This window comes from Ostrinia nubilalis, chromosome 12, assembly GCF_963855985.1.
Source record: "Ostrinia nubilalis chromosome 12, ilOstNubi1.1, whole genome shotgun sequence".
In the NCBI taxonomy this organism is placed as follows: Eukaryota; Metazoa; Arthropoda; class Insecta; order Lepidoptera; family Crambidae; genus Ostrinia; species Ostrinia nubilalis.
The window spans coordinates 3,378,267-3,403,897 of NC_087099.1; the positions used below are offsets into that span (position 1 = coordinate 3,378,267).

General features: G+C 36.4%; 1 protein-coding gene across 1 annotated transcript in view; it reads right to left on the reverse strand.

The window, feature by feature from the left end:
• Positions 1-25,631, reverse strand: part of LOC135076807 (chaoptin) — a 73,984-nt gene that overhangs the window by 16,715 nt on the left and 31,638 nt on the right. Inside the window, exons 2-3 of the mRNA XM_063971257.1 lie at positions 14,796-14,868; positions 2,016-2,105 (exon numbers count right to left, since the gene is read on the reverse strand). Of these exons, the coding sequence (XP_063827327.1) occupies positions 2,016-2,105; positions 14,796-14,798 (93 nt within the window). The 5' untranslated portion in view covers positions 14,799-14,868. The remainder of the gene's footprint in view (positions 1-2,015; positions 2,106-14,795; positions 14,869-25,631) is intronic.

The following is a 25,631-nucleotide window of genomic DNA, read 5'->3' on the forward strand; positions in this document are numbered from 1 at the left end:
TTAATTGGTTACCCATTGTGTGTAACGCATACCTATTAGAAATCGTTTCGACATTCGAGTTAATGGTTTATTAGTTAGCTCTATTCCCCTTTGTATTGTACTGCGCAAATACAACGACTTCCCCATCAGGTTAATATTAAATGTTGTCATTTTATTAGACAATTAACAGAATAAAGGACAGAAATAACACGGGTTCTCAACATTTACTTTTATATTCATTCTCGTACCTATAGCAAACGCGTACCTAAATTGGTAATTAACTTACCTAACTAACTAACGATACTTGAACAGTTGGTCTACATTAGGCCACTTTTTAACCTGTAAAATAAGTAGGTTCAAATTCTTTCTTTCTATTTTTATAATAATGATAATATTATTATGGTAGGTCCATAATTGCTTTTCTATTCTATTCAAACTAAATTAAAAGATATTATGACGTAGACATATTTTAAACAGATAGCTATTGAAATTATTTTTACCCTCAAACTATCTAGTAAAAAAAGTAAAGAAACCGTCCTTTGAAGGCTTTGCAGGTAAAACAACCTTCTTTTTTCATCCGATGTGAAAGAGTTACTTAAAAGACCCAACTTTTGTTTTTAAAGATAACAAACATTCCTGAAAGCGAAACTTGTGTGTACTTAACTTAATACGAGTAGTTTCCCCAACTGTGTGTAAGTTTACGTACTCTTATATTGGAGTGCCGTAGCACGTAACTGAAATCGAGAGCGTTTCAGTGCGTCTGAAAAGAACCCCAAATCCTTTTACGGATTGCGTAAGCGTAACGTAGTAGGTAGTTTATTCTATAGTTACCTAGTTACTTACAGTAGGTACATTCGATAGCATACCAGACTTTTTTTGTTGCAATCTCAACCCTATTACAACTACATAAAAACCAGTTTCACAGTGTTTAGCTTCAAATGCTGGCATCGGTACTACTACACTTTTCTCATTGTGATAGCTGAAGATTCAGCGTGTTATTTCGATTAGTTTACGCTTAATTACTACTGAATAAATTAAACAACTACGTTCTGTTTATCTTTGTGCCTTTGTAAATAAACTTCACCTCTATGAGGTAAACAGGAGTAGGTAAGCCCACTTGAGCGTGAAACGTGGCTTTAGGCCTACGCTTCAAGCTTAACTTTATAAGCCTACATGAAAATGAAATAATTAGGTTTATCACGCAGAAATGTCACGTGTCACTGACCGTGTACGTGACGATGTATGACCTTCGCTTTATTAACTTCGCAGTATGATTCTGAGAAGTATATTTATGCCAATCTTCATGAATGTATGTGAACAATCAATAAGCATTTACTGTCTGGAAATACCTACGTATACAGACGACATTTCAGCCAAGCATTGTGTCTTTTGTAGATAAAATACGTGTTATTTTGCAGCAAAAATGTAGACCGATGTGATCTTGGACTACATTTTTGAATAAAATGGCGAACAAGTAGCGAAGACCGATTTCTTTAAACATTATCCGTATGTAGGATTAGGTGTAAAGTCTTTAAAAATAACATCGTTGCGATTTCACGGAAATAATTGCTAACTAAGAAAGTGTTAATTATGATTGATTATACTTTTATTTTCGTCACAACGGTTCTCGGAACTAACATCTCTGGTATTGAAAAAATATATCACGGGATATTGAAGAATCACCGCTGAAAACGGCAAGTGTTTTAAATGGCTGCATTATGATTAAACTTATCATAATGATAGTAATGGTGGACGGATTAGCAAGCTAAAGTGGCAATGAGCAGGGCACATAGTACGGCCGATGGGGCAGCAAGGTTCTGGAGTGGAGGCCGCGTACCGGAAAACGCAGCGTGAGACGTCCACCCACAAGGTGGACCGACGACATCATAAACGTAGCAGGAAGGCGCTGGACGCAGGCCGCTACCAACCGGGCAGCATGGAAAGCATTGGGGGTGGCCCATGTTCAGCAGTGGACGTCCTATGGCTGAGATGATGATGATGATGATGAGTAATGGTTATATTATTTGGGTACTCACTTCGAGAGCTCTCGACAGGGAGGCCCATATCATGAGCAGGAGCGTCACCACGACTAGCGCGTAGCCGAACTTGATGAACGACATTAAACTCTGAAACAAAACAATAAACACGTTAACACAATATATTTAAGTAAAAACATTGGAGCTTCAAAGCTTTGAAAACTTTTGAAGTAATTTTACGTCCGTATTCACAAACGATGTTTTCATGTGACGCAGCAAATCGAACGCACGGCGTTGAATAGAGCTCTGTGATTGGTTCATGTCATCCTGTGCGTTCATGCACACTGTGAGACTTCATAGTAATGTTTGTGGATACAGGCGTTAATGTCTTCACTAATAAAAGCTTTGATTAACTATCTATTAGGTACTTGTTATTTTGTCGCTGTTAGAGAATAAAGTCACATTTTTGTGTGCGAACTGAACATTATAATAACAACATTGAGTTGATGGATCACTTCTTAATTGAACATACAAATCTAATCCCCGTGCTTACTGCTACATAAGATTAAAGTCAAGAAAATAAGCTGATATTTATGACATGACAGTCAATGTTGGATAAAATCTCTTCAAGCTCTACGAAAAGCTCTTCAAACCTACATCTTCAATTTTTCCATTTCATCGTATTATTTACTTCGTATCGTGAACCATGAAGGCCTTTTCAATACCTATAACTTACTTTAAACATGAAACTAATTTCTACGAAGTCAAGTGCATTGAAGCAAGTGTGATATTTAATTTCCCGAGATGGTATCAGCATCTATTTTTAGAGGAAAGTGGGGGACGTCGGAAAGTATCGGGGAACGTCTTTTCTATGCCACTGAGCAGTCACCGCAAGCGATTAGAGGAATGAGTCACACATCGGGGTCACCCCTAAAGAAAAGAGAAACAAGGACATTGAAGCTACAAAATACAAGCAAATAAAGTTTTTATCTCATGGATATGCGGTGTATTTTGCAGTGAATCCAGTATAAAATGCACACCGAAATTAAGAAGCCCAGATAGTCGTTAAAAATGCAGTACAGGTCACCTATTTAAGAGTTTATGGATTTTCATTGGCTTTGTGCTAGAACTTTATTAGACTATTAGGTAACCTAAAAATAAAACAATTCTAATTCTCATAATATCGTCGCAATGGTGTCCCAGTTCCTAGTAATCCTATGAGTTTAACTTTTGATGAAGGACAAAAAACTGATTTTCCCATAAAATCCCGTCTGGAAACAGAACAATTAAAGTGGTATTTGGCCTCTTTCGGCTCAAGAATGGCGTTTGGTTCACTTCCCAGTGGTAACACAATGTGGAATTAAAAAGAATTACTGTTAACTCAATCTGGATTGGAAATTCTTAAAAATGTGATTTGAGTTTTTAACGATCATTTATTGTATTCAATATATCTAGAAAAGTTCTAGAGTCATATTGTACATATTTATTTTCTCTTTTTTTGCAGTTAGTTTTCCGCAACATTGAGTAGTATTTCTCTATTATTTCAAAACATTTCCAGTTGTATGGACACTGCACAGTCCAAAACGAATAAGCATTGTATTTGTGCCATCTAACCCACAAGGTGGACTTTTATACAACATTAACCGTACAATGTCGCTATTAAGCTTAATGGGACTGCGTTGCCTCTGAACGACTACAAACCGTTAGCTAAAAAGCCTCAGGCAAATAATACAAAGTAAAATTCGAAATAGTCTAATCAAAAGAAACAATTGTTTAGTATCGTTTGTACATGAAATGTTTACCTAGAACTAGATAAAGCTCTATATTGTTAAGCTGAGTTACATCACCTTAATTTAACGGTAACTATGACCTTAACCGATGTTTTTTGTATAGAGACGCAGACCACCGACTTTTAGTTGGCCGATAATTGGGCCCGATTTTAATTTGTATGAAGAATCGGCCGATATCAAATCGGTGTAATGTGCGCACTTTCATACATCTCCATACTGATTAACAGCCCGATCCAACTATCGGCCAACTAAAATTCGATGGTCTGCGCCTAGGTTAAAGTAAGATGGTGCAATCCAGCCTTAGTGATTAGTGTAATCGATTGATGTCCAAACGATTACGATTGGAACATTAGAAACCGCTAAAGGATAGCCTAACTTGATCTAACATGTCATCCATCCATTAAGCTATGTCAGACGCTTATGATGGCTCATAAAATTTGACATTGAGGTCATAATCAGAATCTGTTTCCTACTTAATATTATAAATGCGAAAGTTTGGATGTCTGGATGTCTGTTACTCTTTCACGCAAAAACTACTGAACGGATTTTGATGAAACTTTACAGTATTATTGTTTATAACCCAGAATAACATATAGGCTATAATTTATGACGATCTGTGAGAAACGAAATTTCACGCGGGTGAAGCCGCGGGCAAAAGCTAGTATACGATAAAGGAAAAACTGCCAAATACTGACCAATAAAGTGTATAGTCATGGTATATTCGGAATCGAACTTAGAACTTTTGACTAACCATTGGTCAAATTATCAAAAGCATAAAAAGTTATCATGTTCATACGCTATCAAGAGATCTCTAAACTAGATCATCGTTTCTGACAAGCTGAAAGATTACGCTCCACTTCTGAAGATCGTTCGACTGAAATACACATTACTCACTTTCATCACCGATTTTAATTGTACGCTATTTCGCTGCATTTGCACCGTTATTTCCGTCAACGGAAATTCACATGAAAACCCCCATTAGACCAAACCCAACTTTAACTCCACAGCGTTAAACCCAAAATCAATCCGCAACGGTATTTCTACACGAGATGAATGTAGTATATGGAAAATTCAGACTGCGGTCGCAATAATTTCTCCTTCCCTGGGGCATCTACTGAAAACAAATAAGTATTTCAGTACACAGATAATATAACACCGTTTTATGGTTCGCCGCAATATCCGATCGTAGAGGTAGTAAAGGTGTGCTCTGATTTTTATTCGAAGTAGAATCGAAAGTCATACTCGTGAATGTAATTTTTATATCGATTTCTGGCGTAGCTACCTACCTATCACATAATAATATCATAGGTGTTCGATGTTCTTTATCATAAGTATAAATAAGTTGAGACCTGTGTTTCTCTATTTTGCACAGTACAAACATTTGTGTGCATGAACATATTTGTTTGTATTGGACTGGGTGTTTTCTATGAATAATAAGTACCTATGTATTTACAAAAAAAAAAGTATGTTTATATCCGTTGTCTAGTACCCATAGTACTAGCTTTGCTTAGTTTGGGACTAGAAGCGCAGTTTAAAATGTCCAAGGATATTTATTTATTATTTTAATTGAAATGGAACATGACAGCTTAAACTCTTATAGTATAAATAAGGATAAAATTAAAACTCTCTGGACTCTGACTAAAAGGCAATCTAAATATTACTCAAAGGTGACTGACTGATTGACTGACTGACATAGTGATCTATCAACGCACAGCCCAAACCACTGGACGGATCGGGCTGAAATTTGGCATGCAGGTAGATGTTATGACGTAGGCATGAGCTAAGAAAGGATTTTACGAAACTCCACAGGCCGCTAGTTATACATAAGAATGTCTAATACAATATAGGTTCTACTGTCTGTGTGTAGGCCTAAACACTTTTGATTGATCCATAAAGACGGATGTAGGTCCACCTTTTGTCACAATAAAACTTGAAGAGGGTGCGATAGGGATGAAAAATGTTATAATGGAGACGAAAAGATAGGGCTTTCAGTTTCGTTTAGTTTTGTTTACTACTTTATGATGTGATTTTCTTTGAGAGAACGAAAATAACATTAACATTCTATTTAACACGATATGATTTGCGTCTTCATGATCATTTAGTTTAATTATTTGTTTTAGTTTTTTTTCTGTACTGCATTAATTGTCTGTTATACAAATAATTAGCACATGCAAAGTCGCGGGAAAAAACTAGTCTAAATAGTAATTTGGGTTAGTGACCTTTCAACATTGTGTTAGTTTAGTAAAGAGAAACAGCGCACTGTAATGGTTTACGTCGAAATCGTTTAATGTCAGTCAATGTAGAGTCAATATAATTTTTATGGGCGTCGTTTAACTAAAATAATAGCCTGCTTTGCTTAGCATTGCAGCAGTTAGGTTAAATCAATTAAAAAGCATATTGAAAAGTCCTTTCCGTCGTAGTCGGCCTAAAATAATTTTTGGCTAATAAATTCCAATAATTATCTACCAAACTTTTTATTTTTTCACATTCAGCTTATTACCTTTCTCATCACCGATTTGTAAACATTCAAGTACAGTTAGCATGTAAATAAGTGTATCATCACTATCATAATTTGGACAGACTACTTGTAATTTATTTTTACCATTAAAATCCGATTTGACCTAAATACGTCACCATCAATTATAATTGCCTGTACAAGTTGTCAATCCGCAAATAAAAGCGATTTATTGAAAGGAACGAGATTATTGATTTGACGAAAATAGGTCGTTAGGAAGGAACCTTCATCCCTTGGATTAGAATTAATTATTATGGGTGTTATTGATAATATGTACCTTTTCATGTTTGGCACGATTTTGTATGAAGGTATATTTAAGTATAATGTTTTATTCTTAGACAAGGATTAAAGGATGACATCATAACAATATACCAGTTTTGCTTCAAAAATGGTCGTAGGAACTTTTCATGATAAAAATTAAGAAGATAAAAACATTCGACTCTAGCAGATAAAACAAATGGATATGAGATTTTTCTACGAAATTATTAATGTCAATTAGTTAATAAATCACCATAAATGTCATCCATATTAGTTCAACCGTAATGTAACCATTATTCTTCTATATTATACGTTAAAATTCCGTACGTAGCTGAGTAATTATTGCTCTATTAAGCTTATTTAGAGGGTGATTTGAGTTACCAATTATTACAGAATATTAGCAGCTGATTTGTTTTATAAATTGCTAAATTTTTAAGCCTATTATTTATAAAACAAAGTTTCTGAGTTATTTAAGAACAGGCCCAGAACAGACGGTGAAACGCGACTGCAAGGAAACTGCAAATGCTAGTTATTTTTGAGTTGCATCTAAGTTTTGAAAGTTTCAAACTGGTCGCGTCATGTGTGGTCTCTCAACGGACGCTATGGCAGAAACTTAGATGCAACTCAAAAGTAACTAGCAGTTGCAGTTTCGTTGCAGTTGCGTTTCACCGTCTGTTCTGGGTCTAACCAACAGGCAAAAATCGTAAGGCGAGCAACATCTGCCCACAACAATACAAACTCCTGACGACCACGACCACGACCACTCTATCAAGAGTGCCACGACTGAGAAAAATAAGATCATTGTCCAACCAAAATAAACATTGTCAATTTTCTTGACGTTTCTTTTCGTAAACTGTCCACAATCTGATATCAGTATCAAATAAACGGAGGCTCGATTAGTCGCAGGAAAGGAGGAAAACGCTACGAAAATACCACCTTTAGGGGAATTACCTCAGCAAATATGAAGTAAAAGAGTATTTCCTGTTATATTATGCTGTTATGTCTGTGTATTATTATGCCCATTTACTAGAAATACTATATGGGCGGAAAAATAGCTATATTTTATTATAAAAATGTTTGAATAATCTACATAAAAGATCTACCTACGTAAACCAAGATATTATCGAAATGGTAAGTTACGAATATTGTTTGTTTCAAGAAATCTGTTCCTATTTATTTATGAATGTTCTGTGTGTCCATGCCATAAAGGTAAACGAAGGTTGACCTATTTTTTCTTATCCTATAAGAATCATTCATTGTTTTACATACACCAACGTTATGAAATCACAATGAAAACAAGCGCAAATAGCATAAATAACATTTTAATCCACTTTTTCTATATCATTTTCGCCATTTCACCCCTACATTACCTAGTTTCAGTACGATAAATTACTTTTTGGGTCCAGACTTGAGTTAGTGTTATCACTAACAATGGGACCAGATTCCCCGCGCCACATAATCTGACAATTTACTGTGCCGGCGAGCCTTGAGTTAGTTAAGACTAAGTATGACGCTGAAATATTTTTTTAAGGAATGCCTACTTTTTTTATTACTTTTCCTTTAATTCTGTGGTAAGTATTACTCTGTGAATGTACCAACATGATGCATTAAACGCGATCTGTTAAGAATATATTGTATACAGAAGTTTTTTAAAGAATTTTCACCATTCATTCGCCATATCAAATCAAATCATTTATTAATTCATTACCATTTGCCGAAAACCTTAGCTTCGATCTCTTAAGGCTTGGTATTTCTGCTAAAGTAGGTATTTCGCGCTGTCAAAATCTGCGCGCGCAATTCTTCGCCGAAGACAGCGCGCCAAAGAGCTCTCGCGGCTACACAGTATAGAAATACGAAGTTGGTTAGGTTAGGTTGACTTCCTTCCGTTCAAGCGTCACACTCACAGCACTTTCTAATACAAATCATATCCAAGTGATACAAATTAAAACAACTTTTAAAATTTTTGGGAATATATTTTAGAATCGAATAAATATAGAATATAACTGCTAAAGTAAACACGGTTCAAAGAGGCGTGGCGTCACCCAACCTTCCGGAAGTTCCGCGCCGGCTAAAAGAATTTCAAGCTTACGTCACCCGACCTATCGGTAGATCCTCGGGAGCTTGAGCGATTGGAAAAACATTTTATATCAGTTACTCGTAGTAGTGATTATTTAGAGCTTGGATAATAAATTATAGTTGTTGCAATTCACAAAGCTTTGCATGTGGTTAATTACATTAATCAGTACACGCATCAATTTTGTTCAGTCTTTTTGTTTATTAATAAATAAAAATATCATACTAAAATTGCATACAATCATATTTGTTTGTATTGGTCTGGGTGTTTTCTTTCCATAATTTATGTATAACGTATGTACGGGGCTCTGTATCGAAAATCACTATGAGCAATGAGCATCACACACTGTTACCTGGAGTGCATTACCGCAGCAAAATTTTTATAAATGTTGTGCTTTAAAGAGTCGAGAGTATAGCAGATAATTAGTCCATCGTGAGCAGAAATTTGTCCACTAATAGCAAAATTCGTTCAAATTATAGTTTTAAAGTTATTGGCTAGAAGATTCTTTTATCTTGCAGCTTAGACCTTTAGCTACAGATCTTAGACAGTATTTTTGAAACATTCTTACGCATGGTGGAGGAAGGGACGCTCTAGAGCAGTGGTTCTTAACCGGTGGTCCGCGGACCACTGGTGGTCCCTGGAGGCATTCCAAGTGGTCCACGATGTGCACTTGCACACCTTGGTCAAAACCACTTTTAACTGATTTTTGCAGTCAAACTGGTTTTGACCGATTATGAGGTGGTCCCTGACAAGACAGAAATTTGGTAAAATGGTCCCTCATGACTTAAAGGTTAAGAACCACTGCTCTAGAGACTCAAAACTACAAGGATACACATGAACTCCAGTTTTAAATCCGTTGATATCTGCTGCATCTGCCATGTTTTTGGCTATAAGATTCTTCTATCTTACGGCTTAGACCTTTAGCTACAGACCTTAGACAGTATTTTTGTGAAAATTCTTACGCATGGTGGAGGAAGGGACGCTCTAGACACTCAAGTCTACAAGGAGTCACATCAACTCCAGTTTTAAATCCGTTGACATCTGCTGCATCTGCCATCTTTTTAGGTAGAAGATTCTTCCATCTTGCAGCGTAGACCTTTAGCTACAGACCTTAGACAGTATTTTTTTGAAAACTCTTACGCATGGTGGAGGAAGGGACGCTCTAGACACTCAAGTCTACAAGGAGTCATATGAACTCCAGTTTTAAATCCGTTGACATCTGCTGCATCTGCCATCTTTTTGGGTAGAAGATTCTTCCATCTTGCAGCTTAGACCTTGCTACAGACCTTAGACAGTATTTTTGAAACATTCTTACGCATGGTGGAGGAAGGGACGCTCTAGAGCAGTGGTTCTTAACCGGTGGTCCGCGGACCACTGGTGGTCCCTGGAGGCATTCCAAGTGGTCCACGATGTGCACTTGCACACCTTGGTCAAAACCACTTTTAACTGATTTTTGCAGTCAAACTGGTTTTGACCGATTATGAGGTGGTCCCTGACAAGACAGAAATTTGGTAAAATGGTCCCTCATGACTTAAAGGTTAAGAACCACTGCTCTAGAGACTCAAAACTACAAGGATACACATGAACTCCAGTTTTAAATCCGTTGATATCTGCTGCATCTGCCATGTTTTTGGCTATAAGATTCTTCTATCTTACGGCTTAGACCTTTAGCTACAGACCTTAGACAGTATTTTTGTGAAAATTCTTACGCATGGTGGAGGAAGGGACGCTCTAGACACTCAAGTCTACAAGGAGTCACATCAACTCCAGTTTTAAATCCGTTGACATCTGCTGCATCTGCCATCTTTTTAGGTAGAAGATTCTTCCATCTTGCAGCGTAGACCTTTAGCTACAGACCTTAGACAGTATTTTTTTGAAAATTCTTACGCATGGTGGAGGAAGGGACGCTCTAGACACTCAAGTCTACAAGGAGTCATATGAACTCCAGTTTTAAATCCGTTGACATCTGCTGCATCTGCCATCTTTTTGGGTAGAAGATTCTTCCATCTTGCAGCTTAGACCTTGCTACAGACCTTAGACAGTATTTTTGAAACATTCTTACGCATGGTGGAGGAAGGGACGCTCTAGAGACTCAAGTCTACAAGGAGTCATATGAACTCCAGTTTTAAATCCGTTAACATCTGCTGCATCTGCCATCTTTTTGGCTAGAAGATTCTTCTATCTTACAGCTTAGACCTTTAGCTACAGACCTTATACAGTATTTTTTATTATTTATTTGTGTCAGTGTGCTCTTCTAAAGAGTGTAAGACGATTGTATGTAGGTACTATTAAAATGTAATTTTAACTCATTGGTTTTGTCTCATATTTGAGGAATGTACTATGTATCATGAGTAGAGTCTTCGTTTAAAAGGATGCGAACGATTTAAATTTCAATAGGTAGACAAAATTGATAATTATATTCTTAGTTATCAAAAATTTAAGCTTTCTCCAGTAACACTGATATTATTATACTGTGACTCATCAAAGTCATCATTGTCAAAAATATTGACAAATCGCGAACTGTCACGGCCAAAAAACTGACACGCGTCCGTCCTCCGTAAGCGCCACCGCGCGACTGATTGAGATTGTCCAAGCCGTCATGGACGATTTTTTCCACATTTTTTAACATAGTAACTAAATAAGACGCAATATAAAAATTTCATCCGTTAAAAGCCCTCAAGTTATTTCTGAACTTTAGTTTAGTAAAAGATTTAGAATCTCAAATCGATTATTTTAAAAATAAAACCATAAATAGAAAACGAATAGAGGTAACTTTGGGAATATATTCTATCGAGTCAACTTCATCAAATCGTGTTTCCATCCGTTAATAGCCCTAGAAAATATCCTCAACTATGCCCAATAAAAATCTTAGCCTTTAATTTTACTGTTTAGTACCTCAAAAATGAAAAATGAAAACCTCATTTTCGCCATTTTCTCTGCTACCCGGCCTTAAATTATTGTCTTGCCTGTGCCGTTATGATAGATGTTAGGTACTTATCATTCTTTTTTTAAAACAAATGACGTTGTAATTAAGCAGAAGATTTGAAATCAATAACTAAAATGATATTTTTAGACCTTAATGAAACTAAAGCAGGTCAGCTTCAGCTTAAAATACCTTTCTTAATAGTCTTTTGAGCGCTGCAAGAGCCGTGGGTCAATCATAATTAATTTAGTCCAAAATTGCTCAAGTGTCTATTAATTTACTACAAAATTAATGATACTTACTACCATTGTTCCTTGCCTTTGAACAAATTTTAGCCCAAAGCAACTCGCCTTTATGCTGGATGCAAACATAGAGCTAAGCTTCGCTAAAGCTAAGCAAATAATATACTGAACTAAATAAATAAAAAGTAAGTAGTAGACGCTCGTATGTAAGTAGTTTCCCGTAGTAACTCTAACCATATATCAAGTTAGCTTCATTATGGTTTAAAACTTGCAAAAATAGATCACTTCAAATGGGAATATACCCATAATAAGCTTTTATCGCACCATTTTAAGCGTCAACCCATGTATACATTTGTCAACACAAATCATCGGCAAGATTTTGTCACGGCGCGCTTCCAAGCCCAGCTGGTTTGCACTGACCAAACTGAGTCATTAATCTGTCAAAATTCTAGTTACACCTATGTAAGTATTTTATCATTGAGATATTTGCATTCAAAATGACGTTCGTTTTTTTTGAAGGGACGCGCGCTGGTTCCTTGAAGGGCTTTTCCAGCTTCACCGACAGAGTGGCGAGTACAGAAGGTACTCTAACCGTTTGGCCTTCGTTCTGTTCTTCAACCGACTTTATTTATACCCTTGATCGGCGTGTTTACAGGAATGCCGTCGTCCCCAGCGACCCATATGAGTTTGTGGATGGAAATAAAGGCGCTGATTTATACTTACTTAGCCTGTTTATGTGTATTGTTACAGTGATGCCACCGTTTATGCCTTGTTTTGCAATAAAGTTATCTTTAATGTTACGATACGTTGGCAACTAAGCGACATTTAACGAGAGAGACAGAGGTCTAGATAAGAAAAGAGGAAAGTAGGCATTTAAAGTTAATCCATTTTTGTATTCACGAAGCCAAATAACCTTTGTAAAAAAACTTTTTTTTTTGTTTTCGGAGCGTGGGCTTAGTTAGATTTGATATAGCTAAGCCCACGCTCTATAGATATATTTGATTAAATACCTACACATAACTGATTTTAAAACTGGGAATCATAAATACATAGACTAGTTAAATGTACCTATTGTGGAAGAATTGTACCTACACTTACTTATGCCAACTAACAAAAACAAGGTAAGAAAATGTTTCGAACTGTACATTCATTCGTTTTCAGTTTTATTTGAAGCTACATAGATAGAGTCGTAAAATCAATTTTATTTATTTCGCAGAATTCGCTCATCATTGAAATGGGCCTTTGAATCGATTCTATTAAAAATAGGACGCTTTTGTGGGGTAACCAAAATTTGGGGAAAATAATCCCCTCGCCTTTACTTACCGAACAGCCAAAGAATTTGAAAAAGACGTTTTATGCCCAAATAAATGTTTGTAAATGTTATTATTTATTTATTTTCACCAACTTAAACTAATATAATGATTGAACTCAGTGGTCTGAATAGGTATGTCTTGAGTTACGCCTAAGTCCAGCCGTTGACAAAATGTGGGTTGATGACGTCATTCTTTTCGCTAAACTACACAACTAACGCTGAGTTGCACCACCTAACTTTGACGGTAACTATGACGATAACCGGTGCTTATTGTATGGAGATTGACAGATTTTTGACGTTTGTCAAAGTTAAAGTAAGATGGTGCAACCCAGCCTTACTATCACAGCTGCTATTATTTCCAATTGAACTTTCACGTCAACCGCCCCGATTTATCTCCACATTTAGAGAGAAAGATGTCTGCGATAAAATATTTCTTCGTATCTTTTACACGCGGCTTCTCGCGGTTTATTTTCAATTGCGATTTAATGTCCCCTGGGAATCCTTTGATGTATGGAAAATGAGGCTTTTTGTATTACGATGTATTTATTTTGTACGCACTTATTAATAGCTGACAACTGGATGGTACTTGTCAGTCATTGTTTACTCGTATATTGACAAACATTTTGTATACTTCCAAGAGCCTTTGTGTAGGAGAGTTTCTTCGAAAAGCCGTCCTGACACGTTTTTCGCTAAACATAATTAAAAGCAATTTTTAGGTTTATTTAAGAGATACTTGTGACTGAGTTTCTTTTGGCACTTCTCAGTAGCAGCCGGTAGTGCAAGTTATATTTGGGACGTGTATATAAGAACCCTGAAATAAGCCTATACCTATAAATAAAGAATTTGAATTTGAACTTGTCTTGTCCATTGAGGTCTTGTCATAAAATATAAAAAAAATAATAGTTGTCTGAAAAAAGTTTGTCTCTGAATACTACGAAAAATGTAAGTCTTCTATTAAATCCAACGAATAAACGATTGCAGACAAAAATACAATTATACAACGATAAGATTTGAGATGATTGTAAAATGGATTAACGATTTGGAAGACACAGAACAACATTGTTTTCTGAATTTTCCCCCTTGATTAAGTTAACCGTTGTTTTGGGCGGTCGCCAAATGAGGAGTCGGTCATCTTAACGAACGAAATGCTAACCTATTTTGCTCGACTGTTGGAGTAGTCAAAGAGGAAGAATAATGTTTATTATATTATTATTGTCCTACTCTACTATGTAAAACATTACAGGGATTAAAAATCACAAAATGTGTAGTTAAATTAAATATCTAAATAGATAAGTTTTAATCAAAGTATTTTTTTTTTGTTATGTGACAGGAGGCAAACGAGCAGACGGATCACCTGATGGTAAGTGATTTTAACAATCGTGTGTCAAGTCTCTACCTATTAGGTTCTTTAAAAAAAACCTCCAATATTTCTTAATATGCATCGGTCAATTACCCAGGAACATAATCGGAGCAGTTATGGAAAAAATACGTATGTAGGTGCCTAATAAAATAATATTTTCTCTTTAAACTTTTCGTAAAATTGTGCTGACACAAAAAAAAATCACTGTTATTTTTAAATGAATCAACAAGGTTGTCCTAGTTGATTCGCAACAGTTTAGGCACAGTAACATTGTTTTCTACTAATCATTTAGTTAATTTTTCATAGCATGGTTACCCTACTCCAAAGTGTAGCTTTCAACACATAGTTATCCGGCCATCAACTCACCATGGTGTCGGTGTGGAGTGCTCGCCGCTGCCTGACCACATTGGGGTCATCCGACCACTCAGCTTCCCACTATCTGCAAAGATAATCCGATTTTAGTATGATGTTTGATTTAAGGATAGTCGCGATCGGATATTCTAGCGCAGCGCTGACCTATCTCATTTTGAAATGATTCGCAAAAAGGCTCTGTATCAATCTTTACAGCTAGACGCAATTAGGTAATTAGGTATCTAAAACTTATAAAAAAAGATAGAGCACGTTAAAAGCCACTTTAAGCAACGTGGTATATAAAGATAATAAAAATAAAACGCAATATTCTTTGTCTATTTTTAAAGACCCTGATAAAAATATACTACGTGATAAAATAAGTAATATGTCAAGTCAATCAGCGAATCATGTAAGGTGTTAAATATTAAATTAAGTTTGTCTGAATTTGAAAATTAACCTAGGTACCACTTCGTGTAATGTTTGTGCACAATAGTTGAAACTTGTCGCGCATATTTCCTGCGGTAGCGCTTTACACATGGGCATTGGGCATGTATGTTTTACAACACCCATTGTAACCCGCTACGCATTCAACTATTACAACTATTGACAACTTTGCACATCCATATCATGACCTGGTTTGGATTGTATTGCAATCGTCTACTAGCTTTTGCACATGGCTCCACTTTCATTATTTTAGTTGACAAAAAACAGCGCAGCAGCTGATAAAAAAATTATTCAGGAAAAATCAGAATTACCTACTCCATCTCTCAACATCATTTTGAGTAAAAGTTTAAATGAGGATATCTTATCAATCTGGGGATTATGATTGCGATTCTTGAACATAGAAGGTTTCAAACTAATGTTTTTAGTTTGGGAAGTAAGTAAGATCTGAATTAGAGCAATGCCGATTGGCATACTCAAGTTGATAAGATTTTCAAATAGCTGGAGATAGCTAAAACTGCCTTGAACAGAGCCGATAAGCGGGACTTAGTTCTACATTTCTACAATCTATTGTAACTCGTAAAATTATATCCCACCCAAACACGACATAAAATAAAACCTTGCAACAAAGCCGACTTTCATAAATGCGAGAACGGGTCTTTTTATCCGGGCGAGCCAGAACGGAAGACAATTGAGGGTTATGCAAATTCATTGTACATAATTCAACCCAATTTTGAATATCGTCCAATAGTACGCACATTGTCTTTTTTTCCTTCAAAACCAATGCATGTAATACGAAGAAAAGTACAAAAGTCTGTACTATATTTTTTTTTAGATCCCGAATTTCAAACTTTTCCTATTTTCTTCTGATTAATTTCGATGTTCTACAGACAGTTTAACTTTATCATGAGATGGACCTTCACTGGTCAAGTTTTATAAGCTGTCATGTTTAGATCCTGGCTACACAGAGGTGGGTATAGAAGAAAATGGTGTACCTACTATCCCAGAAGTGAGATAAATAACGTAGCATTTGAATGTCGTTTTAATAAGACCAATTTTGCTATCACGCTAGTACTGTTATGATTTGACGTATTGTCACCTGTTCATCAAGAAATAAATCGTTTCTTGTTACAATATAATAGCTTTACAAGCCTTGATACTAATCGAGAGACGCAGAGAGAGCCAAATATTAAATGCTTGAACCTCGTGCGTGCGTGATAATAATATCAAACTATAATTTAATCTATTTTACTCCCAATTAACGCGAAGATTGATTATATAATTAAGATAATTATATGAAGCGTAATCTCGCTACTATAACGCGCTGACGTGGCTCACATCGTTAGTGTAACGATGTTACCTTGTTGGGGATGTGACGTCAAACGATGATAGAACTTGTGATGTGTATAGTATTCCTAGTAAGTATAGTACTCCTTTCATAGCATTCCTAGTATAGTACTCCCAGTACTAACGCCTGTATTCACAAACATTACTATGGGTGCGCGTGGATGCACAGGATGACACACGAACCAATCACAGAGCTATTCAACGCTGTGCGTTCGATTTGCTGCTTCACTTAAGCAAACATCTTTTCTGAATACGGGCGTTAGTACCTATAGTACTTCTAGTATAGTACTACGGTAACTTATTAGTAGGTAATCTTAGGTATACTACTAGAAGTACTCCCTTATCCTAAGTCTCACTTGTTCTACAACACACAGTTTGCGCTGGCGACACGTCCGCGCTCGCCCGTAGCTCTCACTACTATACGCACGGGATAGTGTTTCAGCTATTGATAAAGGTAGGTATCACAAACACGGCAATATCCAAAATATTATTTACGTTTCACGAAATATTACAAAGAATAAGCTAGTAATTTGTGGTCAAACAAATTACTCATATGCCCGCTAACCCATTCAGGTAAGGTTTAGATTTTGCTTTTGTTACGAGTGTACCTTACCACAAGCCAGCGGTCGACGAGGATCAAGATAGAGTCCTCGGATTTATGCTTTTAACTTTGTACTAGTTAACCTTTTTGCAAGCTAACAAGGCTGAATTGCACCACCTTACTTTGACCGCAACTTTAACGATAACCGGTGTTTTTTGTATGGAGTTTGACATATTTTTGACGTTTGTCAAAGTTAAAGTAAGATGGAACAACCCAGCCAGTGAAAATAATAAACGATGTTTTATATGATGAGGATTGGCAATTTGATGAGGATTCTTAATGCATTATTGAACCTTTATAACAGCGTAGTACATGCCGACATTAAATATGATAGACGACGTACGTGATTACGCGAGTAAACTTATTTCGTCTCGTTAAGGCCTAATAAAGTGCAATGGTGTGGAAATGGCCGATATAACACTCCTCATATATCTTGAGGTGAGACGAAAGACTCGCGTTTTCCTTGTAACTCTTTTAGCAGCTTATTAAAAGTATTTTTCACGTGGGACCTCCCATCGTGATGACGTCATATGCCATACTCTGCAGCCATGTGAGAAAGTTCAAAATCTAAGTAAGTTCTTGCAACTCACGAAGGCGAGTGAGCTTTACTTGTGTGTGTAAAAGTAAAAACCGACAGTAGCGAGCCACCACACATCTAAAGCTCACTCGCCTTCGTGAATTGCAACAACCACCTACCTATGTGCTTATATGAGAGAAAAATCTATGAAGTTTTTCGCTCTTGAAAGTAGCCGGTAGATAGGGGCGCTATATGTCATACATTTAATATATTTTTTTATGCAGTCACTAGCGAGCACACCTAATGTAAACTCATGGTAAGCACACTGACCCTAGTTTTTTATTGGCGGTCAAGCTGTAGATCGGAATAGTCCCGACCCTAGTTTGTGGTGATCAAAACAGTAGAGCACTACCCATTCCAAAGCTTTCGGCTTAAATTTTGCATACTTACATAATAATTATATGTAAAGCGGCTGATCTTGTTCAAGGATCTTCGCATATGTACACGTAGGTCTGTTTAGGATTAATTATTATACGAGTATGAGGGATTTCGTTTTGTTTGCTGAGGAATGACGGAAGGGGGAGACTGACGAGGCACAAAAGATCTCAATGGGTCGGAGTACACCGTATAACTCTTATTAAGAATAAATGGAAGGTAGGTGGCACAATGTTAAGGTATGATAGCTGTCAAACAGAAAAGTGTGTACTAGAAATAAACGTCACTTAAATTATGTATCGAAAATCCGTCCCTTTTTTTATTAATTCAATTTTTTTAACGCAACCCCCTAATACCCTGTAGGTAAATAGTATTAAGTATGTATTGCTATTTTGCGCTAAAATTGCGTTATTTATTTTAAAAGACAAGTGTTTACTGAAGGACTTTACTCGGTGATCGTGACTGTGCAAAGATCGTTTAATCGACGAGTCATCCTTAGTAGGTTTATTAACGGCGATGGAGATATTCCTAATTATGTCCACTTTTAAATGTCAAGTATTAGCACAAACTATTAATAATTAGTTATTAGTTTGACTACAATACTTTATTTATTATTTTACTACACTCACAGTGCTGAATGCCTTTAATGCAAAAATGATGGATACGAATCGGGGTCCTTTTGTAGTCGTTTTCATTTTCGGACCGTAGACATGTGATATCATATTTTATGACGTGCGCGGATTTTAAGTGTGCCGAGGGTAGCTTCTGGTCCCGACAAATGGAATATATGACGGGATATACATGAAGTAATGAGTTTGTTACAGTATTTTTTCAGTACTTTCTTTTTTCAGTCACATAATATTATGAACACCTTATTGTCCATGTGAATTAGATACCTAATACCTACATCAATTCAGAACTTAATTTTTCATTATTTCTCTGAACCCCTAATGACTGAAAAATATAAAGAATATTCGAAATAGGTATATATGTAAGATAAGTAGGTACGTATTTTTGGGCCATCTGTTTTAGTTAGCTGACATTGTTCCTACAAGATTAGTAAGCAGGTATAATATTAACATAAGCCCCGATATCGCGTTTTTTGGGCGTAGTCCTGGACTACGTTTGCAAATATTCACTTTATCACTATACTGGCTAAAAACAAACTAAAAATGTCGATATCCTCCCCATTTTTAAGCCAAATAAAACCGTTTCATATTACATTCGCAGTTGGCGAGATAAAACAGGCGTTCGTAATGAAATATGCGCAAAAACGCGATATCGGGGCTTATGTTAATATTTGTAGTTCTGTTGCTACGTAATGTTTGGTGGTAAACATCGCGTTTGTGAATGTTTTTGTGTAAATAAAATATTACTTGTCACGCTGCTAATATTACTCATGAAGCTAATGTGCCCCTTTTTGGAGAGTTTCAATAGTCTTACGGTTGTCAGGGGTCGAACTACGTCCGCGGAAGGTGTCTTGGTCGTTTCTAGTACCCAAGGCGCCGACCACTATGCGGCAGAGGGAACACCCCAGATTTTAGTGGGTTCGAGTCTCACATAACCTGCCGCTCCCCATTTTCCTGACACAAAAAAAAATCTTCCTCTCGGATCGAATGTTTGAATCGTTGAGCTAGTGTAACCTCTTAAGTAACATGAAAGTAGAGTGTAGCCAGCGCCTTATTCCTTCGGGCCACTATCAGTATAAATTGATTTCTTGACCTTTAAAATCCTGTGTTAGGTGCCAGAGAGTATTGAACTATGGCTGAAGTCTGATTGAATGGTGTACAGGAATTCGAGGAAATGTCTTAATATCAAAGGGCTTCAACCTTGAAGACAGACTAGTTAATAGACGTTCAAAGTGATTGATAAGTTAACAAGCTACTAGTGTCCAATCTAGTCTTTGAACTTTCAAAATGTCAGAAACCTTTAAATGTGACGACATGAAACCTTTTCATTAGATGCTTACCTACGAAACATAAGTTACCTATACTAAAGTAAGCATCCATGACTATCGAATTCAGGTTTTTCATCAAATCACTTCAATATTTGTGTTCAACAAGATTTAACCCCTGTGACGTAGTTCAGTAAATGAACCATCAGGTCACGTCGTCTCATTCACAAGAACTTCTTGAAAATCTTCATAGAGATCGCCAATTTCACAGGTAGAAGTAATTCCAACTTGTAAAAGGTCAAGCGTGTCAAAAGTTCTTCACTACTGAATAGCTCGGTGGTAAATGCCAAAGGCATACCTTCAACTTCAAAGGCAATCAGCGTCAAGTTTACCAGTTTGTACAGACAGATACACAAATTAGCGTCCGCTATGAATATAGACGAGCCCGTAGGGTACTGCCCTGTGACTTCTTAACTCGAACGAACTGAAGTCTGCTTCAATAGAAGAATGTTGGGTGAAAGTATACAGGGTATAGGTTCGATTCCAATTCCGAAAGTGCTTTACATTGTCTCTTAAAATATTTCACCATTCACTATCCCAAATTACTGCAAAAATAAGTAGGAACAATAATTATCTTCATCATCAGGTCATTGAGAATTTATTAGAGGCAAAAATTGAAGTTTTGGTCTATACTGCCCACGCTCTGGCGAAAAGGATGAGGGAGGCGTTTATAGTTCCATTAAAACATTATCAATGAAATTAATGTAAGATATTATCTTCTTTATTCCGACTATTTCTTACATCTATTTTCAATTAACACACCTGCCGCCTACAAAAAACCGATAAAACCGTCATAGCTTTAAAACAAATTGCCTTGTTTGTGATACAAACTTTTACGCGGCTCTAAAACGAATTTTATAGGCACCTCCGTTAAATAAAGTTCCTAAGAACGGGCCTTTAAACACCCTGGATTAAGTGGGATCACACCCGAGGATACTATGAAGGAGCAAGATCAGGCTGAACTGTAGAAGATCTGGAGTATGCAAATGTATATTCTATTACAAAGGTATAAAGCACACCGGATTATAAATTCTTCCAGGATAGAGCTACTTAAAACCAAAGAAAATCTTAACCCTTAGGTGTAGGGTTGAAGTTCACTAAAATCCGGCCAAGGAGATTATGGTAAATACAGATTGGGTAAAATTTTAATAAAGGGTGAAATCTTTTACAGACTACAACCACTTTTGTTACAGTAAGTGCTTGAGGTGAACTGAATTTAATCCAGCGGGCTTAAAAGCCATTTTATACAACAGAAAATGTTAACTACCCGTATTTTATGTTTTTCTGTTTATTTGGAAGCCTCTATATGTGCATAGTTGCATACCCCGAAAAACAAGAATTCATAATAGTCGTACAATTGCTGTATAACAAAACTTTATAATTTTATCCACTAATTAAAACAACAAAAGCTAATTTTTCAACAACAAATTAAATTTTAGGAAAGTTGGAAAAACTTTCAGCAGTTTATTAACTATCCACTATAATCTGACCACTTTATACCTACTACACAGTATCGATGTCAATTAATTCCCGGTATCTGTCAGGTTAAATTAATATTTCAACTAGGTCAACCGTATTCAGGTGAATTAGACGAATCCATTTAAATCTATTCATAGAACATAATATATCAGTATTGATTCAGTGATTAAGATCCGATTAATTATTACTCGATTGTTGATAGGTAGGTACTCGATAATGGCTAAATATGGGTGAGAAGGCTAAGTAAATTGGGTCAGGAAAGCACTAAGGTTACTTGTTCCCTGAAAACGTGCGGGGAATTTTTCAGTGGAAAACGGCGCAGCGGTGTAGCGATTTGGCTTTTCTTCCAAAGCTAAGCGAGAAAGTTGAATAGTGCGAATCCTCATAAGTATCTATCTAGGTATAGAAGATGTAAAGTGGAGTCTAGTGGTGAGAAGATTCGTCCCAGGATATTTTCAGTTATGGGTCATACATTTCATGCGTAACAATTTTATTAATAAACATACATATATTTAGAAAATTCTGCAGCAAATATCTCGTATTATATTTTTGTTTTATATGTATGTACAGTCAGCGTCAAATACTTCGTGACACCCTGAGTGACCAAAAAGTTGACAACACTACCTTATTCCCATTTTGTAACAAAGACGTGTTGCGAATTTTTTGACTACTTAATTATAATGTCAATGAACGATATATCTGTAGCAACAGATCTAGCTAACTACCCGTGTAATGTCCAAACACTCGGATAGACGTAAAAAAGCGATGGGGAGACTCATAACTTTGAGGACCAGAGAGGAGGACAACCGCGTTTATGGATCACAGAATCCGCACAACAGACGTCACTAAACTTAAATATTGCACGTCACAGAACACTGAAAATAATTATTCAGCAAAATACGAAGTACAAAAGCATTCAGCACAGTCCCACTTAGTGCAAAGTGCTTTTGTGTTTTAACTTCATAGCTCTTTGTTATGTACGCGCTGCCAGTTGTCCCGATTTGTTTGGGACGTCGTATTTACAAGACCAAAAATTTTTTTAAAATCACAACTTTAAAATTCATACTGTAAAGTCAAATAGCAATATGTATGTGCAAGAAATAAGGTAACTGAAGTGTTAATGGGTTAGTTATAGCTATAGAAAAGATTACTAGTGAGGTGAAGAAGTTGTTATCTTTTATAGAAGCCGAAGCTTGGAGCGCTCGTCAGCAAAATGAAGCGTCGATTCTCACAGTTTCTAGCGCCAATTGCGGATCGTGCTTGTAGCATGCGTATGTCCACCATCAAACTAACGTGTATTTAACCTTGTGATCAGTAATGACCTTGGCATCTTTTGCATGAGACTTTGGCGAGACAAATGAGTTTCTATTGCACCAGCGTTCACGCACGACGAAATACGCCTTGCATCTTACTATTTACCGTCTGGAAGTAAATGGTAGGTACATAAAAGATTTATGTAGGTACTTTTTACCAAATGTACTTTCTAGGCAACTCTAGTTATGGCAATAGATCATTAAAAGCGTTACGAGGGCTTGACTCAGACTGTTGAAAATAGCCCCACATTTTCAGGACCGTCTTTTTACATTGGAAATTACGTCGGTGAGCTCATGGTGCGACAAATAATGGGTTTCAGCATAAAAATATTGACTTTACCACACAATATTAAGAAGTGCAAACACTGTTGGCCTCGTAGCAAAATCAAGGTTTGACAAAGCATTCAATAGCTAGAGAAATAGAGCGCATAGTTTTCATATTTTTAACGAATATATCATCTTGGAGAAAAGTATGCACCTTAGCCAATTTCCTTGAATTTGATATTGGCAAAGGTCACAAAAACATTATGGTGTGATAATTTTTGAGGATTAGATGGGTGTTTTTGATCCAAATCACTCTTTATATTGCAAGTGTAGATGTATAAATCCATACAAATAAAACTGGGCCAGTGAAGAGGACACGCGACTCCCCACGCGGGCTCACGCGGATCAACAGATAATTGCTGGCTAACCACTTGGGGATACGAGTGACACTATTCACTATTATGAATGTAGCTCTACCTGCCACAAAAAGTTTTTATAGTACAGTCAGTCAAGTAGTTCGTGACACCCAAAGTGGCCAAAAAAGTTGCTAATACAACCTTATTTCAATTGTAACAAAGACGTGCTGCGAACTTTTTGCCTACTTTGGGTGTTACCAACTATTTCACGCTGACTGTACATACGTAATAGTCTTCCCACAAGGCACTGGATAACTTGACCTTCACTGGTTGGGTTTTTATTGGCGGTCAAGCTGTAGATCCCGGTTACACAGGAGTTGCAGCGGTGGGAACGAAAGGTGATAATAGTCCCGTAGAAAGAAACTGGTAGAGACTATTAAGACCAGAACAATAATAATTTTACATGCATTGTAGTCGCATTATTAGAAGTCCTAACTCGACCTTCTCTTTGTATAGCAACAATAATAGTAGTGTCCCAAGAGGCACTCTTTGAAATAAAACACTTAGCACTAGCACAGCGTTTTCTTTTGTTTGGCTTTGTGAGAAAATTATACTAACTGCTAGCACTTCTACAATACTACATTGCAGCAATAAAAAGTCATAAAATAAAAGGAATGTGTTCATTACCCAAATCATGAGCGTCTGTTGGTATTTCTTTGTACGCCTAGTACAATATCAGGTAAAGTGAAGGAGTTTACTCTTTCCAGTATCTATGACACCCATGGACTTAGAGTGACATAAATATTGTAGCCATCAGAATATTTATTGCAGACTTGAATCAACCTGTTTGTCTAAAATTACACATTTTATTTACGAAATACGGATTGCATTTAAAGCTTTTGTTCCCATTGTGTCATAATCAGTCATTTTAGTACCTAGAATTAATCGGAACTGATTCCAATTACACCTCCTCAATGCCATCGGATAACTTATTTATCGAGGAAGGCTTTAAGCTATACATATGACATCACCCTACAGCCAATAGGGGTAGAGAAGTATAGAAAAATGTTGCAAAAACGGGAAATATTATTCAAACTATTTTCACTTACGAAGTCGCGAGCACAGCTAGTGTTTTACAAACGCGACACAGTAAAATAAAATTTTCACATAAACATCCTCCACCGCCTGTCCTTCACCGCGTTAAAGCCTGCAGTGATATCAGTGTTAGTAAAAGGCTAGACGTCCTCGTGGAGTGAACTACTCAGCCACCTGCTAAAGTACGCTCGGGCTAATTACATAATTACCGTGAACTGGTAATAGACTCCTTAAAATATACGGGATTTTACGTAAACGCTTGCCAATTTTGTAAGTTGAAATAAATATGTGTAGTTGTGAATTACCTGCTGAAATAGAATATTAAAATTAGAAGAAATTACTAAAGGGGAATATTACACGTTAATTATTTTAACTCAAATTATCCTATTAGCAACAATCAGTAACATGACATGGTAACAAAATATAAGTAGGTGTTTGCTGGTATTTGCCTAAAAGTTTAAGGGGAATTATAAAACGATCGACTAAAAAATAACTTAGCGACTGATGATGGCATACTGTTTTAATAAATTGAGCGGTATGAATTTGAGTAAGCGAAAAATTAACTTAACTAACGACGAATATTGATTAATAATCAAATGCAGAACGAGCTTACAAAAAGTGGGTTATGTTTAATCCATTTTAGATATTAAAATTCTGTCCGTGCGATTACATTACTAAGTGAGCGACTAGAAATACAAAGAGGGCAACTTCAATATTAAGAAAGATTCGATTTTTTCCAATTGAAGTTATTTCCAACGAACAACTAAAAAGTTCACTTCCAGCAAAGTTTTGTTAGCTGCATTATTAATGATTATTGGTTACTGATATTCTATGTGAGGTCTTATGTTCTTTATTTTGATATGTTTTCTAATGAAGTAACTTCATAAGAGAATTCCTCTGTCGCGATTTCTGTCTGTTGCTACCTATATGGTAGCCCAATAGTCATTAGAATCCTCTACGTTACCTGAGGCACCTAATATTGAGCTTGGACAATGGATTTTGGATCTAGCAATTCGGCTGAAATTAACAACACTACCACTAAAGCCTGG